General features: G+C 39.6%; 1 protein-coding gene across 3 annotated transcripts; it reads right to left on the bottom strand.

Moving 5' to 3' along the window:
- Positions 1-39: 39 nt before the first annotated feature.
- Positions 40-19,591, bottom strand: acsl2 (acyl-CoA synthetase long chain family member 2). 3 transcript variants are annotated; one of them, XM_086077172.1, is made up of 21 exons: positions 19,443-19,534; positions 17,592-17,634; positions 12,771-13,009; positions 12,581-12,695; positions 11,375-11,439; positions 11,191-11,292; positions 10,341-10,440; positions 10,047-10,225; positions 9,938-9,970; positions 8,912-8,963; positions 8,747-8,820; positions 8,385-8,462; positions 7,053-7,187; positions 6,836-6,970; positions 5,049-5,217; positions 4,119-4,207; positions 3,147-3,263; positions 2,910-3,053; positions 1,546-1,647; positions 1,398-1,469; positions 40-521 (listed from the first exon to the last, which is right to left on the bottom strand). In XM_086077172.1, exons 2-21 carry the CDS (start codon positions 17,596-17,598, stop codon positions 381-383), a joined length of 2,148 nt encoding a protein of 715 aa, XP_085933298.1. In that variant the 5' UTR covers positions 17,599-17,634; positions 19,443-19,534; the 3' UTR covers positions 40-380. The 3 variants fall into 3 exon arrangements, with proteins under 3 accessions (XP_085933298.1, XP_085933299.1, XP_085933300.1); XM_086077173.1 differs by lacking the exon at positions 17,592-17,634 and having other exon boundaries at positions 19,443-19,591; XM_086077174.1 differs by lacking the exon at positions 17,592-17,634 and having other exon boundaries at positions 12,771-12,995; positions 19,443-19,532.
- Positions 19,592-20,311: the final 720 nt, after the last annotated feature.

Below are 20,311 nucleotides of genomic sequence, written 5' to 3'. Positions count from 1 at the left end.
TTCAATTCGTGAGTGTCCATAAAAAAAAAAGGTGAGAAATTTAATTTTTATGTTCTGTTTATTGAACTAAACAAGTCAGTATTGTCCACTCATTAGAAGCAAAACAGTATTTACAACACATTAGGTTTATGAAACCAAACTAGCGGAAGTTCACAAACAAAGGGAAGAAGGAAGGTTCGTTACAAGTCCGACATCAAGTCATACAACGTGTCACTGAAAGATACGAAAAACGTTTTGCCATTTTTGTAAGTACAAACGCTAGCACTTTTGGTCTCATTAGAAAGGAGCATAACGATATACACATGGAATTGTGAACAAAACGTGTGTAAATTAGTGGCGTCAAACGTGTATATTTAGGCCCTTTTAACGCTTCGCCTCCCTCACACGGCCGTCTTGCCGTACATGTTGGCTATCTGCTCCTGGAACCGCCGGCGGATGTCGGCGCGTCGGCTCTTGAGCGTGGGCGTGAGCAGGCCGTTGGCCACGCTGAACGTCTCACGGTGCAAGTGGATCTCTTTCACCTGCAACGCAAGGGGAAGTCAATACGAGTGGTTAGCTACATGCTAACACAAAATTCAAAACACCAGGAAACTAGCATCCATGATGCCATGGTTATAAACATTTAAATAAGTGGACACAAATGGTGGAAACGCGTGCATACATGGCATATCGATGTATCTTATAAGGCGATTGCCTGTAGCTGCCATTAGTCCGCTTTAAAATTAAATATGTTTGATTGTATCATAAATGATCAGATTTATTTTATGCATTGGAAGAAGCTATTTTACTCCTCTCTAGTACGTATGACCAATGAGGTAAATTTTTTTGTAAGTATTTGTACTCTTTTTGTTAGTATTTACCATGCCGCTTTTTGGAAGTAGTGTAATTTTGTTAGCACGATAGCGCTAGTCCGTTAGCATGCTATCATCGTTAGCCTGTCAGCTGGCGTATTTAGTGGATGCTGTTGTAACTGTTGGAAGACGCTATTTTACTCCTCTAGTACATGCGGCCAATGAGATAACATATTTGCAAGTATTTGTACTCTTTCTCTTTTTGTTTTGTTATTATTTATCATGCCTTTTGGAAGGAGTATAATATTGTTAGCACGCTAGCGCTAGTCCATTAGCCTGTTAGCTGGCGTATTTAGTGGATGTTAACAAGCCCATATGGCAAATGGAAGTTATATTTTTTATGTTCTCTATGAGAATTATTATGTGTTATTTAGCTCTCTAAAATGGTGTTTTCTGTATCTTGAGCCGTTCTCACGGCGTGCTTAACAAATTCCTGTTGCAACAAGGACCACTTGGACTCGTCATTTTCGACTGGAGGGGCGTAACATTGCCAATCACCTTATTTATTCTATACACCTTATAACCAATCACTGATTGGTTCCTTACTTGTTCAAAGGATTTGAGGCCCGCCTCCTTCCCAATTGCTCTCATGTCCTCCAACACTGCCTTCTTCACGTCCTGAGTGAAACACGATCACTTGACATTTTAGCGACAAGTGTGGCAAAATGTGAATCATATTTCATCTCTTACTTACAGGGGTTTGACACAGTTCTTCATACGAGTCCGCAAATCCTCGCTCCCGAGCCCAGGCAACGAACACCTCGGGGTCAGGGACGACTATGCCTACCAGATAAGACTGACCACAGGGAAATGATCATTACAATTAACATGTTTCTATTTAGTTCTTTAAAAAAAAATAATAATAATTTGCTACACAATTTTATATATATAATTACTTATAAACGTCTTAAGGATTTTCAAAATTACCAAACGTGAAATAAAATAAAAAAAAATCATTATGCAGATTTCAACCCCTAAAATATCCGTTTTATTACGTGAATTATTGAGAAATTGTTTGCCTACTTTTGTTCAGGCAAGACACGCCCCACTGCAATATGATTGGCTTGCTGCATCCACGCAAGTAATTGTTAAGTTTGGTTTGGCCATTCTACTGCCCCCTGGTGGAAAAGGTGCGCACACCAGAATGAGTGGCATTGAATTGAATGAGAAGGTGTGAGGAAAAAATGTAATTCTGTCATTACCAGTGGCGTAGCAATATTCCCCAGGGGCCCCAAGCAAGAAGGGAACGGGTGCCCGGGGGCCATTCGTAGTATACAAAGTACGTTGTTTTAAAATTGCACATCTGCATCTACATCTGCATCACCATTATTTGGGCTTCATTCAAGTGACTTGTTTTGTTTTAGTTTGTTTAACTTTAGCAAGAATCCTTCTAAGTGAGTCAGAAAACAGGAAAACAAGATTGCTAATCGTATGGTCATTAAAAAATAAAAATTAAAAAAATAGTAAATAAGAGCTTTACTATAAAATGGACGTTTTAACTTACTAAAACATCGTTAAAAAAAAACGCCTTATCATTGACATTACCATGGTTTTTTTTTTTTAAAGACGCCTTTTTAAAAATGCCTTAGTTAGGTACTATACATGGTCGTTTAAAATAAAAACCTTACGTGGGCGTTTGGAAAAAACACCTGTTTTTTATTGTTGTTTTTTTTAAATAAAAGCTTTCCTACTATTCATGATCATTTACAAAAAATACAAAAAAATAATCCGTTTTACTATACCTGAACACCTGACTCGGGGAATTTGACACTAATGTGAAAGATATGCGGTTGGTGTCAAATCTGTTGGCTCTCTGGAGCCCCCTGCTGGCTAAGGGGCCACGCGCAATTGCCTGCCTTGCCTAATGGCAAACTACGCCTCTGGTCATTACTGTTATGTTTTTATAGAGTAACTATTTTTAATGCAATGCAGGATTAAATGTGTACGGCTTATCTCATTTTTATAGTAGGGTGATGGCGGTGATTATTCTTCAAGATGTCAAACATAAGCAACAAAATAGACCCCCCCCCCCCCTATTTTACCAGATGTGCAGCATACCTGTAAACTGTCCCCGTGCACAAAGACCTGGAGCACCGGCGTGCAGTGCGTGTACACGTTTTCGATCTTCTCCGGTGCGATGTATTCTCCCTGCGACAGCTTGAAGATGTGCTTCTTCCTGTCGATGATGCGCAGCGTCCCGTTCTGATGGTGCGAAACGGCAACAGGGAGCGTTTATGCTTGCGAACGACACATTAAAAAGCTACAGGAAGAAGACGTTTTCGATGAAATGCGTACCGGAAGCCACTGGCCCACGTCTCCGCTGTGCAGCCAGCCGTCGCCGTCCAAAGCTTCTGCCGTCCTTTCGGGGTCCTTCAGGTAACCTCGGAACACGCTGGGACCGCGGATACAGATCTAACAAGAAAAGCAGATTTCTTAGGGAAGATCCACAAGTGGCGCCTTTTTTTTTTTTTTTACAGCGGATAAAGAAAAGTTGACACACCCCTTGTTCAAATGTTTATTGAAAATGTAACCAAGATAAATTGCTTCAAAAGCAAATTCTTTTTTGTTTTCAAGCCTAGGGGATGTAAAAAATAACGGAGATAATTTGGTTGCAAAAGTGTGCACACCCTCATAACTGGGAATTGGCCGTGTTCAACAATTAGACAAATTCAAACTCACGTTATTATAAATGGGAGTCGGTACACAACTGCCACCCTTTTAAGCGCCTCTGATTAAGGCTATGTAAAATGTTGCTGTTCTAGTAGGCTTTTTCTGTCTTTTTTTTTTTTTGCTTTATAGCTTAAGCCTAAATATTTTTTGCTAACACTAACTGCTGTTTGCGACTGTTTATAATTCCCTCCACCTTGACTAAGGGCCGACAACCTAAAAGCACGACACGGCCCCTCCATGATTTACTGGAGGACGAGGTATTTGTTGAGCGATGAGCAGTGTTGTCTTGTGCCAAACATACCTTTTCTAAATATGGAAAAAAAAAGTTCAACCTTGGACATTTTCTACTTGTATTTGTGAGATTCCAAGTAAGTTTTGGCCATATATCTTGGAATTTTTTTTCCCGCCCAGAGATTGTTGTCATATGAACTAAACAGCCAGTACTTGCCGGGAAATTCCTGCAGCTGCTTTGATGTTGCTGTCAGCCTCTATAAGTACTAGTATAAATATCTCTCTAAAAGCTCTTGACCCCCCCCCACCCCACCCCCCCAATCGAATTGCATTCTCATGTTTGTAAGATGTTTGTCATCATCTCACCTCTCCGTCTCCGTTTTTTGCAAAGTAGTTCATGTCAGGGATGTCCACCAGCTTGACAGTCGCGCAGGGCAGAGGAGCGCCAACGTGTCCTGACAAACACACGCTAAATGTGTCACCGGACGACCGTGAAAAAATATGTATGTACGTATGAAAACAACTCAAACAAAAAAATAATAAAAAAAATAAAAAATATATAAAAAAAATTAAAATGAGAGTGCTTTAGCTTTAAAAAAAACAAAAACAAAACAAAGAGCTAAAACTGCATTTTAACACATTGACTCCCAGAAGCAACCCCCTTCGCTCCCAGCTGTTTTACTGGATTTTGGCTGATTTTGTTTTGGCTGATTTTGAAAGGCCCGCACAATATTCTGTTCTATTGCTATAAAAACATGGAACCTACCAAAAGAAAGATTAGAGTCTCTTCTTTCATCAGAAAAAAATTATAATATTTCTATCCGTTTCTGTGGCCTTCAACCATTTTGTGCAGTTGAGAGGCTGCATCAAAGCCTTCTGTATTCTATGGCATTAAAAAAAAAGTTTTTTGGGACCATGGTAATATTTAAAATAGAACCTATTTACCGGTATATGTTTTTGGAAGCAAATGAGTTTATCCAATAATTATAGTGAAAATATCCAATGCAGTTCATGTATTTATGTCGGTATTGCACAGAAGATGGAAAATTTGTTTGGGAATTTTATTTTACTTATACAATACTTAGTGACCTTTTTCTTTTTAAATCTAAAATGAAAACAAAGCATTTTTGAAAAATAAACACTTAACAAACCCACTCTAACAAACAAATTAAATACATTTCCAAAACAAAATAAAAAGTAATTATACAGAAAAATGTCCAAAAAGTGTTTGACAGTATTTTAGACATATTTTCCCGTCGACTGATTTGAAACGCGAGGACGGTTGGGCCGCCTAACCTGCTGTCCAGTCTCCCGGCATGGAGAAGGTGCATCCCGCCGTGCACTCTGTCTGGCCGTAGCCTTCAAAGATGAGACATCCCATCGTGGCTCGGAGGAAGGAGAGCACCGTGGGGCAAATGGGCGCCGACGCGGTCAGGGCGAAGCGCAGGTTTCCTCCAAAGTTGGCCTGGAACAAAAGCAAGAAGCCATGTGATGTTTTTTTGTTTTTTTTTAAACCAACAATAGCCAGAAGAAAATCCCACTTCAAGCACAAGCCACAGCATATTTTTTCCATCGACCTCCGCCGAGCCAAAATGTTGAGTTGCCAGCGTGCGTGTGTCTCCAATACACTCCCACAGGCGCAATATGCTGCGCTTGCTTTTGGCACCGCTCGCCGAAAGAGCTCGGCGGCTTCTCCGACTAACTTCTCAGACAACATGGTGGACGCGCTGCAAGCTGCTTCGTGCTCGCAACACATTTGTCAGGAAAATGTCCGCTTAAAGGCTGGATGGAAAACATTGTTTGCTTTATTTAGGAACGTCATCGAGCTACAGTGCTGAGCTTAGCTTAGCATCTCGGGCAGGGATTTTGTTTCTTTGCCACTATTCACCTCTGATTGTCATAAAAAAAAAAAAATTTATATTAAATGTTTGTCCGCATTTTTTAAAGACTTTTTTCAGGTTTGAAAAAAAAAATCACAATTTTATCTTTTATTTTTTTATTAACTAACGAAAACAAATATTTTAAAACATTGGGTTAAAAAAAAACATTAACATTTTCTATAATTTTTTTAAGTAGATTTTTTTCCTGGATCTTTTCCACTATTCACCTCAGATTTTCATAAAAAAAAAAAAATGTATGTTTGTCCGCATTTTTGATTTTTTTCAGGTTTGCAAAAAAGTTATTATGGTTAGCTAAAACTAGCGAAATAACTATTTTTAAAAATTGGGTTAAAAAAAAGAAAGAAAATGCTTTAAAAAAATTAAGGTAACTAAAGCTACATCTTAAATAACTTTAACTCAAATTATAATTACAGTGTTCCCTCACTATAATGTGGTTCACTTTTGGCAGCCTTAACTGTTTCGTGGATTTTTTTTATAGTGCAATGTAGATGTATTTTTTTACAGTAGTGTACTTTTTTTTTATGAAGGTTTCACCTCTGATTTTAATTTTTAAGAAAAACATTTATTAAATGTTTGTCAGCATTTTTTAAAGATTTTTTCAGGTTTGCAAAAAAATAATTTTTGGGGGGGTGGTTAAATAACTTTTTATTATGGTTAGCCAAAAACAACGAAAGAAATGTTAAAAAATTTTTTGGGGGTAAAAACAAATTAACTAAAAAAGACTGTTTCGTGGATTTTTTTATAGTGCAATGTATATGGATTTTTTTTACACTAGTGTACTTTTTTTATGAAGGTTTCACCTCTGATTTTCATTAAAAAAAACATTTATTAAATGTTTGTCAGCATTTTTTAAAGATTTTTTCAGGTTTGCAAAAAAAAATCACATTTGTGGGGTGGTTAAATAACTTTTTATTATGGTTAGCCAAAAACAACGAAAGAACTATTTAAAAAAAACTTTTGGTAAAAAAATTTTTACTAAAAAAGACTGTTTCGTGGATTTTTTTTTATAGTGCAATGTTGTATACATATTTTTAGAAAATGGAGAAATTCAAAACAAATGTTGCACAAAGCTGGAAAATATTTGTTGTATTTTGAGTTTCCGCCAGGGAGTTCAAAAGCCAACATGTGATCCTCGATTGACTAACCTCATGAGAAATGAGGCCAATGATCGTCTCCACTGACCTGAATCCTGTTGAAGACCAGTTTGTCCCAAAGACTGTTGTTGCGTACGACGCCGCCGCTGAGCTCGGCCTGCTTCCTCCTCACGGCGTAGTGAAGCAAAGCTCGCCTCAGCGGAGACGTCACTGAGCCCAAGATCTGAACAGGGAGCGGACTTAAAAAAAAAAAAAAAAAAAGAGACAAAAGTGGCGATCTGACGGACGCCGTCTGTAAAGCCCACCTTGTCGTAGATGCGGTTCAGCACTCGGGGCACGACGGGGAAGAAGGTGGGCTTGAGTGTTTTGATGTCGTCCATCAGGAGGGAAATGTCCCCTTGGTAGAAACCCACTCGAGCTCCGTGGCAGAACATGGACAACTGAATGACAACTTATTTCAAAGGATGGAATGGCGGGATGTTTTGGACATTTATTAAAATACTCTCTTGCACTACTGAAAGCTTTCATACACACAACTGGAAAACTCTCACACATACTACAAAACACTTTCAGGTTACTACTGAAAATCTCTTAGTCACACCACTAAAACACTCACACACATACTATTTAAACGCTCTTAAGCACGCTAATAAAATGCTCTCATGCTAAAACTACTGAAATGCTCTCACACACACTATTAAAATGCTCTCTAGTATTTGTATTCATTCCCCCTATACATTACCCAATTATTCTCCCCTCAACTGAAACATTAATACACACTACTAAAATGCTCTCATGCCCAGTACTGAAATGCTCTCACACTCTATTACCATAAAGCACACTCTCACAATCTACAGATTTCCCCCCCCCGCTTATTGTATTACTGAAGGATCTCAGTATTACTGAAACACTGACATAGGCTACTGAAATGCTCTCATGCAAACTATTGAAACACTTTCCCACACACTACTGATTTTCATGCTTATTATTGAACCACTTTCTCACACCCTACTACCGTAAAACACTCTCATACAATTCTTGAATTTTTTCCCTGTTTAAATAAATTACAGGAAGGCTCTTGCAATCAACTAAAACTAACGCACACCACTTTAAAAACTCACATATGTCACTGAAATGCTCTCATGTAACTAGTAACAGATTTTTTTTGCTCATATACATTACTGAAGGCTCTTGCACTCAATTGAAACGCTCTCACACACACAATTGAAACACTTGTATGTTACTGAAGTGCTCTCATATAAACTCCTGAAACACTATGCACCACTGAAAAGCTGTCACACATCTGATTTTCTTTTTTGCTCACAACTGAAATGCTCACACAATTTTTTTTTCCCTCATGTATATACACTACCGAATGGCTCTCACACACTACTAAATCACTCGCACTACTGAATTTGTTTTTTTCACACACACAACTGAAACGCATTCACACGTAACACCCAATGCTCTCATACACACTGTATTATGCCCTTTACGACCCTTCAACCTCCCAGACGTCTTGCTTCTTTTAACAGCGAACTAGTCGCGATTGAGTAAACGGCGCTTTTGCCGCTCAATTGCTTCAGGCCACAATTCATTAACAATCAATTAATTGATTAGTCCTACAATGATCCCACCTGGATCATCCTCTCAAACATGTGTGCCAGCGGCAGGTAGGAGATGGAAACGTCTTCTTGTCGGATGATGAAGGATCCCTGGCAGAGGGAAAATAACGAGAGAAAATGTTTCAGTCCTCCAGAGAGACATGAAGCCTCAGAGGCAATCAAACATCTTGTATGTTTTTTTTTTCCCCCCCTCCAGCATTTCGACAGCGGACCGTCTATAAAGCGGCAATTAGTTTAAGTAGCTCGCAGCCACAGGCCCAATCAAACACTCAGTTAATCATACCATTACACACAGCGGGGAGGAAATGGAGGGGGGGCAGACACAAAGCAGACATGAAGAGATGCTGTGGGAGGAGGCGGGATGGAAGACAGACCTCCAGGATCTTAATGACGGAGGAAGTGTTTGAGGCGATGTTGCCGTGGGTGATCATGGCTCCCTTAGGCTTGCCTGCACATAAACAAACAGAGACATTAGTGGCGCGTCTCGTGCGCTTTGGGAGCTCTACTGCGGGGCTCGTAAAAAGGGGATTGGGCCGTACCTGTGGTTCCACTAGTGAAGCAAACCACGGCCAGATCTTGAGGCTGGGGGGGCTTAAAGCGCAAGGAAATAAAAGAATATCAATACAGACCACCTCCACTAACTCCTTAAAGCGTCGAGGGGGATTTACACTGCTGAACATAATGGCCAATTCTAGTTTAGTGCCTGTATCTATCGTGGGACCTCTAAGAATTTTTTTTTCCCCACACAAAAATGGTGGTCAAATTTTAAATTCTACAATAACTGAGGGCATTAGAAATGTGCTTAAAAAAACAACGCGGGCTAACCTAATTATTAATCGAATTAACTATTTGGGAGTTATCCCGGGGTTAGCGTGCGGGTGAATGGTTAGCCCGCGAATTAGCAGCTATTAGCCCGCAAGCTAATTGGCTAGCTCACAAATTAACGGCTATTGGGAGTTATCCCGTGGTTAGCGTGTGAGTGAACGGTTAGCCCGCGAGCTAACAGCTCGCAAATTAGCAGCTATTTGGGAGTTAGCGTGCGGGTGAATGGTTAGCCCGCGAGCTAACATTTAGCGCCCAAATTAACAGCTATTAGGTTAGCTCGCGGGCTAACCTAATAGTCATTTTTTAGCAGCTATTTGGGATTTATCCCTGGGTTAGCGTGTGAGTGAATGGTTAGCCCGCAAATTAGCGGCTATTTGGGAGTTACATTATAGTTGGTGCGAAAGCTGATGGCAAACAAAAAACCTAACATGTTGCAAATCACAAAAGCTGTTTAATAAACAGGCATTTTAAGCAGTCAAGTGCTGGAGTTTTTATTCTTATTTTATTGTTACAAATTTTGACGCCAACTTTTTTTTTCTGCAAATGTATATATATTGGCTTCAAATATTGGTTATCGGCCTCCCTGACTACCGATAATCGGTATTGATATCGGCCCTGAAAAAAGCATATTGGTCTATCTCTGTGATGCATATCTCAACATAGGACTAAAACATGGAATTGTGTCACTCATATTGTGTAAATCCATTCTGAGAGTGAGATTATCTTAACTGAAAACTCACCAAAGGCTCTTTGAGGTTCTGCCTTCCCAGATCCTGCAATATGCACAAGAAGGATGAGTGAACAGATGAAGATGAATGCAAAAAAAACGAGCGCACGCTGCCTGCTCACCATGAGGTGTGTCAGTTTGAGAACCTCCACCTGACAACCCCTCGCCCTCCCGACGAAGGCCTCGCTGAAGTCGTCGAAGAGAACCAGACAGGAGAGTTTGGGAGTGTAGCCCTTCTCCTTATTCTCCAACAGGGAGGCGGCCTTCTCCTCGCGGTCGCACACCACCAGGGAGATCTCCGCTAAAGTCCACCACACAAGCACGGCTGTGACTTCTATCAATTTACAGCATCTCTTACAAATGCACTCATATCATTCTAATCTTATGGTTTTATTTCTACACGCAGGACGTCTTACCCAGGTGAAGAATATGGACCATGGCCTCCAGCCCCAGGGTCTCATACAGAGGAACCAGCGCCATGGAGTAAGTGTAGCAGGCCAACTCTGTAATGATCCACTGCCACCAACAGAGGGAGACAAAGCAGCACTTTTAAATCCTCCTTCGCTCAGTCCGTCAGATAACGCTTTCAAAGTGAAGACAAATGTCAGCCACAGCAAACAAAGACACTGGGGGGAATTATAATTCAGGTTTTGGAGCTAATCACATGGTTGAAATAGAGCAAATAATAGTTTTGCCCTTTTAAGTCCGTGAAATTGGTCCTGCCTGTCGGGTATAATAGAAATGATGATTATAGCAGACGACTTGAATGAGTAATAGCCGTCTAGAGACACACAGTCACTGCCCGCAGTCTCTTCTCTCCACATATTGATTTATAAAAGTAAATACACTTTAAGGACACAAAGAAACTGCCAAAAGGAACTTTAGAGCCTCATTGTGGGCTTCCTGGACATGATTTGTGGTGCATCTCGGTAGATATAGTTTGTCTATTATGAGGTTGGCAGTTAATAATCCTGAATTATAATAATATTTAAAATAGCAACGTGCAGGGGGGGTCCTTTGCATATGATAGAATTCCATTCCAAGGGCGGCAATGTAACCCAAATTCTTGTCATAAGCCGGTATGCACCATAATATCACTAGTGCCATTAGTAAAGTAATTACAGTAAATATTTGTATGACAAACATACCATTAATATAATTAAGGGGGGGGATGAAAATCAATCTATGATGATTGAAGATTCTACAATAACGATTCCATAAAACATGTCCCCTATAAACAAGGACAGGGACGCAAGCATATTGTACCTCTGGTCTGTTCTGTGCAAATATACCAACAAATTGCTCTGGGTTGGGCTTGCAGCCTTTAGCCAGCAGACCAGAACCCAGCGCCTGTGCTCGTTCGGCCACCTGAAAGGTCCAAAGGCAAGCGGTTCAACAGGTTGTACGCAACAACAAGAATGTGAGGCCAGGATACCATTTTGTGTCATACCTCCGTGTAGGATATCCATTGGTAGGGTTGGCCTGGCTTCCTGAAGCCGAGACACGGGACATTACCTAAAAAGTAACACCAAAGTCCATTTGCTGTTCGTGGTTATTTAAGCCAGTTTTGAATATTTCACCCCAGGATGTGTTTGTTTTGTTTTTTTTGGCCACTGACTTGTACAAGTCATAGGTCAAGTTTTGACATTCTGCATTATTTTCACAGGTGTCCATATCTACTGCATGTCAACAACTGCAGTGAAATTGTTGTTGATTTATAGGAGTGCCGCCGCTGAGATAATACAGATAACAAAATGCCCCGTCTCAAATGCTCCAAATGGCTCCTGTTTTTTTCCCCCCTTCAGCTATTAACTCATTCACTCCCAGCCATTTTCACTGAAGCAACCCCCTTCGCTACCAGCCATTTTACTGCATTTTGACTGATTTTGAAAGGCCCATTGAATATTGTGTAATATTGCTATAAAAACGTGGAACCTACCAAAAGAAACATTAGCGTCTCTTCTTTCATCTGGAAACAAATATATATTTATGTTTCCCTTTTGCGGCAATTAGCATTAGAATATAGCCAAGTTTCATCATTATTCACAAATCCGTTTAAAACAGTGGGGAAAACAGCTTTTTTTCAACATGGCCCTGGTTGATCTCTTACTGCCACGTGCTGGCCGTTTTTGTAATAACTATATCAACCGTTCTCTTCAGTTCAGAGGCTGCATCAAAGCCTTCTGTTTGCTCAAGCATTAAAAAGAAACATAAAAGCAAACTTATAAATACCCTTTTGGGACAATTGTAATATTTGAAATAGAACGTATTTGGGGAGAAAGAGGCTCTGAAGGTACAAATTGATGTTTGAGTGATGATCTTGTAATCGATGTATCAGCTCAAATAGATCTTTCAGTACTTCCCAATGTCGCAATGGCCTTCATTCAGATGATAACCTTGGCGGGCCCAATCACAACTGATTTAATTTAGCAAACAACAGCAAATTGGGCCGCTGATGGGGAGCCATCTGTAGAATTATACTGCAGGCTCAAATAGAAATGAGCAAAATGGTTATTGATTCATCGTGTCTTAAAGAAATGGAGAGAGACTGCAGGTAATTCAGTCTAAACTTGTTCGCTAATGCTAAGGCTGTGAAGTGAAGTATGGGTAGTTGAGAGGCGGGGTTACACCAACGATGACTTATTCAATGTCCCACCTGCGATCCTCAGGCCTCTCTGGAACATGTCGTAAGCCGTCTTGGTGTCGTCGTGGTAGAACTCCAGCGGCGAGTCATCTTGAAGCAGAGCCGATCGCCTGCAGCTGGGATCGCCCTACAGCAAAAACACGACGACCGTAAGATCACAAAGCAACGCTGAGCACAGCCACGCCGGCGGCCACTAACGCACATTGACGGCTACGGACTGGGCCTGAAGGTCACAGGGAGGGCGCATGGGGCGCGGACGGGTCACCAGCCAGTATGCGGTGAGGGAGGCAAGCGCTCCGATGCCCAGCAGGGACAACGAGGATAGCGGGAAGGACGAAGGCAGGGATGGCAGCAGACTCCAGTCGCCAGCCTGATTGGATTCGGTAACTTTAAGTGCCACGTTGGATCGAAGTGACTGTAACCACTCCTGGAAATGCATAGCTGAATCATAAAGAGAAAATGACTTTTAGTTCTGACTTCCAAATCGGAAGCCTTTGGCAAATAATAATAACTCATTCACTCCTGGCCATTTTCACTGAAGCAATCCCCTTCGCTCCCGGCTGTTATACTGGATTTTGACTGATTTTGCAAGGCCCACAAAATTTTGCGTTCTATTGCTATAAAAACATGGAACCTACCAAATGAAAGAGTCTCTTCTTTCATCAGGAAAAAAATATATATATAATTATATCTGTTTCCGTTTTGCAGCAATTAGCATGAGATTATAGCTAAGTTTCATCACTATTCACAAATCTATGTAGAAATTTTAGTAAATTGGCTTTTTCCCTACATGGCCCTGGTTGATCTCTTTTGCTATGCTGCCTCCTGCTGGCCGTTTGTGTAATAACTGCCATTTGTTCAATCGTTTTTATTTAAAATAGAACGTATTTATATGTTTTTGGGAGCAAATGAGTTAAACAGTACTTTAAAAAAAAGATTCTTGTCGCACCCTATAGTTGTAATAATTTCCTGTAAATGTAATCAAATCTGCACTTCTGCAAATCTGAACTCGATCAAAAATGTAATAAAACCAATAATGTAATTGAAAACATCCTTTTCATTAAATTGTTAAATTATAGGGTGCCACATGCCCCGTTGCTATAACAACACTAAAACTAAAATGACTACAACACAAAAACTTTTAACTGTATCACTTAGCGCTCAGAAGTCTTTTTATTTCTTAGCAAGTGGGCGGAGCTTACTTTGAATAACTCTGCAGAGCTGGTTTAACACTAAATGAATCAACACTAACCTCCATTTAAATGTGACAGTGTTAAAAATACACTTTGGGAGTCAACTCTGAAACATTTAACACCAACATTTTAACACTCCAGTTTTTGAAACCCTAAATTCCTACAAATTTTCTAAATATTTTCAAGTGAAGGCGTACTTGTTAAATGACTCATATTGTTTGTACAATTATTTAATCCTAGACTTCTAAAATAAATCTTTCCCTTTTTTTTTTTTTTTAATACAAAATTTACCCCATTTTGTTTTGTTTTTTTACATGTTGATGCTGAGGAAATCCACAAGTTCCACAAAAGTGAGCTCTGAGAAACCGTGTGAAAAGAGCGAGTCATGCTGGGACACACACTTGGCACTGCACATCTTCGAAAAGACAAACCGGAGCAACACCAGGAAGTCCTCATGAAAGCACCCCCCCTTCATTCAGCCGCGCCGTGCCACTTTTCTATCCAAAGTGAGTAGAGCGTCACCCTGCGTACACTCGTGAATATTCGATAGCGAGATCGGGGCGAGGGGGAGGAACGGGTGACGACCCCTCCTCCACCCACCAACCCCCACCCCCCCCCGACAGTTTCTGCATGTCACTATATATTGTTCATATCCTGACTGAATGAAAGAGGATGACCCTTTTAGTCCATTGAGACTATTTACTGAAAAATCTGATCTCCTCAGGTATTTTTCCTCATAAATGAACACACACAAACACCCCCTTTCTACAACCTTTCACCCACTTTTTTTCTTTTTGGCTCAGCAGGAGAGGGAACGCTTTACGACTTGCCTCTGTGGGCAAAGCGGTGCCCCAACACAGCTTGGCTCGATTCACAGTCAACTGCAGCCATCCACTTACATGCCAGACACAAAGTTACGTCACAATTTACAGGCTATCTGCAGGTTGAACTTTTTCACTACCAGCAGATTTCCCCATATTGCCAGCCATTTTCGAACATTTGGACTGATCCAAGACCCATTGAATAGTGTTTTCTGTGACAAAATAAGAACCGAAGCTACCAGAAGGAAGGTTAGACTCGAAAAGTTTCTTTCTAGCTTTTTCCGTTCTTTATTAGTCAGCTATAGTACATGGGTTGGTTTCACCAAAAACAATATTAACTAATTTGCTCCCAGTATAAATATGTTCTATTTTAAATGTTTTAAGTGTCCCAAAGACATATATATACGTTTTTAAGTTTGTTTTTTTATGCTAGAGCATACAAAAGGTTTTGATGCAGCCTCTCAACTGCAAAGAACGGTTGAAGAAATGGTCGTTATTGCAAAAACGGCCAGCAGGTGGCAGCAGAGTATAAGAGATCAACCAGGACCATGTCGCAGATTTATGAATAATGATTCAACTTAGCTATATTCTAATTCTAATTGCTGCAACATGGAAACAGATAGAGATATGCTTTTCATAGCAATAGAACACACTATTATGTGGGCCTTGCAAAATCAGTCAAAATCCAGTAAAACAGCCGAGAGCGAAGGGGATGGCTTCAGTGAAAATGACTGCGAGTGAATGAGTTAAAAGCAGCACATCTGTTAAAAAGGCGAGGTTGTATTCCATTTGTGCAGTTCTAGCACCCTCCGGTGGTTAATTAATTGGTGCAGTTTGATTTGAATTAGGAATGTTTAGGCCACTGTGGCGGTTATAATACCCATAAAACAGTCATACCAGCAAATATTTTTTTAAATCTCCATAACAAAAATAATAATAATCATGCGCTTCAGCTGAACACAGCATTGTGAACTACATATGGAAATCATGATCCTTTGCGTTGCTGAGCCAATAGGAGCACATGACAATGACCAAGCCTATTACTTTATTATGTACAAAAACACAATATTGCGCATTTTTCCCAATATCAGCCCTTTCTTCTTCTTCTTTTTTTACAGTATTGTGAGTTTTTATACAGTATTGTATATTGTGATATTTATCATATTGTAACCTTTGTACTATCATTACATCCCTACATTTTAGGTGAATATTTGGCGCGGTAGTCCAACCAACCTGGCATAACAGACAACCTCTGAACGTTTGGAGAGCAATGGAATTTATTTTGGCATTTTTTAAAACCTTTGAACAGATGATATAAGGATGAAGTGCCATTTCTGAGGCTAATTCGTTTGGGGAACACCACATTTAAAACTGCGTAGGGGTCTGCTGACATCTCATATTAGCAGATAGAAACACAAAGTAACAAATGACAGTTTACATGTGACAACCCCCCTCCCGCTATCTCACCACTCCTCCTCCCTTTCTCTTCTCGCTCCCATTCATAAAGACTATTGTCAAGACCTAGACCGGCACCATTGTCTCCCAGCTTTCGCCAACAACGCAGCTCGGACTATCACTGGAACTGGAATTTAAATGAACAGAAGAAAAATACTGTATGGCCAAGATGTGAATTTACATTTACAGTCATTCTAATATGGTGCTGTTTCTAATGCAATGACACTTCAGAGGAATTTGGAATGAACCCAACACTTGATGTTTTTTTGACCAAAATGCGGCATTTTGTCAGCATGTTGTGTAAACTGGGATTTGCATTTGAGTCAGCTTGCTTGCTTGACGATGGGGAAAGGTAACAATCAATTCATCAGGCAATTGTTGTTGCTTTCAATGGGATGGGAGTCTATATTTCTGTATCTTCATTGATCAGAGGCGGCAAAAAGTAGTTGAGAGTGAATCGGCGCTGATTGCGGATTATTCCATTTGGCCTCAAGTGCTTCAAGAGACAACTCATCAACAATTAAGTTCTTGAAACAGAATCTGTTAATTCATATATGTGACTTCAGCAAATCTAACTTCAGTCAGCAACAGAACAGAATTAACATACAGTCATGTGTGTTGCCTTTTACTTGGAAATCTGAACAAATTAGAGGTCAACAAGGGCCACAGAAAAGATGTGGCCTACCTTGGAAGTGCCACTGTATTTCTCTAATAAGATAACCAAAATATTAGAAACACCTCTGTATTGGATGTAGCTTCCAGATGTAATGTAATTACTAGGGGTGTCAACATTAGTGTGTACATTTTGAGTTAATTTAAAGTTCCTTTAACGCTACTATTTTTTTTTTTAAAGCGCGATTAATGACCGCCCCTTACTAAAGCATGTACTGGGGGAATTCCAGTCGCAACGCAGCAGAAATTTAGCAGTAATAAATTTAATAATAATGCATTTGTGGTGAATGGGGTCAAGTTGTATTTTACAATTTTAAAAAAGTTATTTCATGTTAAAGATTAGGTTGCTCTTAATATGAAAAGAAAAATGCACTGAGCTGTCACCGTCTTACAAATGCAATTATGCCATCTAGTGGCAGAAAAATGACCAACACAAATCAATATCACACTCTTTTTACAGTACAATACATATTTTTAATTTTAATTAAATTTTATGAATTATTATGAAATGACTGTATCAATGACTAAAAGATGCCGCCATATTTCTATTAGTTTAACATTTTTTGTCCACTTTTATGTTAAGAGTATGAAAACTTTTGTACATTTAGAGCAAATATAAAAAGTGAGATTACTTGTGAGTTAACTATTGAAGTCATGTGATCAATTATGGTTAAAATATTTATTTGTCTGACATCCCTAGTAATTACTACTATGGTGTGTCCTATCAGTAGAACATGATACAAAAAAAGCAAAGCCACAAACTTCAAACCCACACAAAATAAGACAAACCCAGGAACAATATGTTCCGCAAACACTCCTTAAGCTTTTCTCAAATAACCCTAAACTTATACGGCTTCCTTCGACTAATTATGCAACTGTTACCTTTCATCTGAGACCTTCAGGAACTCCAGTGACGGGCAGCCACCTTGTAAACGACACAAAAACCAACAAAACACACCAATGACATCCTGCTTTGGCCAACACAATAAAAGCAAAGTATGCCGTTTCCCAGGCGACCTGCAGGTCTGTGCACACCCGCTCATGACACGAGAGCAGATAGCGCGTTCAAAATCACATTTGCAAGCCATCGTTTTGGGAAAAACGGATTTGTTATACTTGAATCCAGTTAACAACTCTTTTTTTAGCACATTGCCTGTAGTTCTTTGTACTTCTACCAGTATAAGAAGCAGAGACAATAAAATGTCCGCCTGACGTGAATACTAAAGCTTGCATAGTAGCTGACTGACAATGAGCGCAATCCGAGGGAATTCCTCCCCCCTGACCCAGAAAACTACAGGAGGCGACACCGGGAGGGGGGGGGGGGGGCTTTTAATGGGCAAAAGCGGCAGCAACCAAAGGACCAGCTGGAGGAATGAACTCTGCTCTCTTTACACCCACAGCATAGTGTGGCCGAGGGGAGATGAGGTAGCCGGTTACATGGCACAAGTGAACTAAGCAGTGGAGGAAAAAAACGAAGAAAAAAACGGAACGCTCCGTGTTTTCTAACTGCAAATCCCAAATGAAGCGTGAAAACCAGACACACTTGGTAAAGTTTGTCTTTGTGAGACAGGAAGGACACGTTGACTGATGAAGCAGTTATTTTTACCTCTTGATGTGATCCAGCGACTAGCAAGTTTCAAGTTGTCATTGTCGAGGCCGCTATGGTGCGTTTTCATTCGAATATCAATATCGTGGGCACAAGTCACGGAAGGATGAATCATGGTTGATGAATTAAGTGTAAAGAGAAAATAGCATAGGCCCCAGAACACAGCCCTGAGGGACACCGGGATTTATGAATAAAGGAGGTTTAGGAGATAGGTTATTTAAGCGCTAAAGAGCTTACAATTTTAGTATCCCTACCATCGACATTTATGATCTCGGCAACCTCATATTGGTCATTGAAGAATTAATGTTCAGAGTGCATTATTAGTGTGTTACTACCAACATGTATACATTTATTTATGAAGGCAATTTAGGTGGCATTATGTCATTCTGCATGGTTTGGCCATTAAGATGCAATTAGGGAGGGGGGGGGGGGAGTGAATTGTCTAGAAGTGACTGTCTAGAAACCCCCTCAGTGTTACTGAAACTTCGACTTTTTAAACTATGGTAAACAATCAAACCGGTAATCGACCCATGTCTACTTTAACAGCTACGTGGGGACTTGTTATTTTAATTGACATATTGGTTATAGCTTTATTTTTTTTAACAAATGAATACTATATGCATAGAGAGTTGCCTTTTGACTTTAATTCTATTGCTCTACTTTTTCGCTGAAGGTCTTTCTTTAAAATGATCTATCATTGGTTTAATTGAAATTACATGTATCAAAAGTACTAAAAGAGACCACAGTAATTGAGCACGTGTTTAATGAATACCTTTCCGGCAGTGGCATCAGCAATCAAAATGGCAGAATATCTGTAATGGATGCCATTGGCTGGTGCAGGTGTACCTAATGTAGTGACCAGTGAAAGTGCGTGGCGAAAAGTTGAACGGTCTAATGGGGAGTATTCGATAAACAAATCTATTAAATGCGAAGTGGTTATTAAAAAGAAGTTTGTAAAGACAAAAGGAAAGTTCGTTCATCCTCCAGGGTGACGTTAAGCTGCAGCGGGCGACGACGGCCACAAAGCCTAAACTTTACCAAACATTCGTGAAGAAATGAAGTCCTATGAGGGCAAAATAAGAAGAAAACGATACCATAAAAACGAGCAAAGAGCAAAAGTAAATCACCTGTTTGTTCCGAGCTCTGTGCTTGATGGCTTCGCGCTCCTAAACTACTTTCCGCTCATCCATCGAAATCTGCTCATTCCTAAAGTTAGCGCTAATCAACTGTTTCCTGTCGTGACTTTCAAACGAAAAGCTCAATTAACTCGCGATGGAGAAATGGCCTTTTGAAAATAAAATAATAAAGTTCTTCAGTAAGAAAACAAAACAAAAGTCTTTGAAAAACGAAATGTGAGAGACAAAAATCTGTTACCATGCTATACCATGCTAACAAGACTTCACTGAGATAAAAAAATAAAATAAAATAAAAACTCACATCATTGTTTGTCTTTTCTTTTCCTTTTTTTTACACCACTACCATCTAAATCGATTAAAAAAAAAAAAGTTAATATTATTGTATGATATCAGCCACTGCAACATTATACACAGAGTGTACATGAATATCATTGCATTTAAATAGTGGAAATAAAAAAAACTGTGCTTAAATAATTAAATAAACCTATTATACTGCACATAAATGTTAAATAACAATATCACCTAAATAAATACTTTTAAACAAACAGTTCTCAAAGATTAAGTGCAGTTGTATTGTGTATTAAAGTTAAATTCCCCTAATCTACTTTTAGGCAGTGATTCTTTCATTTACCATAAGAGGGAGTCCACGTACCACAACACACTTTAGAGAATTATTTAGTGTGAAATCAAATTGTGACTTTTCCCTTTCAAATATATAATTTTATCTTGAAATACACATTTTTAAAATTCCAATTTTTAAAACTTAAATGTTAGCGATCAGTTATAGGCCTAAAGGTTATTTATTTTACTATGGAGCCCTGCTTTCTCCAATTAAAACGTTTAATGCTATTTTATCTTGA

The sequence above is a fragment of the Leptonotus elevatus genome, chromosome 5 (assembly GCF_054856555.1).
Source record: "Leptonotus elevatus isolate MCC_2025b chromosome 5, RoL_Lele_1.0, whole genome shotgun sequence".
In the NCBI taxonomy this organism is placed as follows: Eukaryota; Metazoa; Chordata; class Actinopteri; order Syngnathiformes; family Syngnathidae; genus Leptonotus; species Leptonotus elevatus.
This window is presented reverse-complemented; position numbering and strand designations above follow the sequence as displayed.

Coding starts and splice junctions, on each gene's coding strand:
- acsl2 (XM_086077172.1), bottom strand. Junction 12,696..12,770: donor CCCAGTCCGTAGCCGTCAAT/GTGCGTTAGTGG, acceptor TTTTTGCTGTAG/GGCGATCCCAGCTGCAGGCG. Junction 8,964..9,937: donor AGAACCTCAAAGAGCCTTTG/GTGAGTTTTCAG, acceptor TTGCGCTTTAAG/CCCCCCCAGCCTCAAGATCT.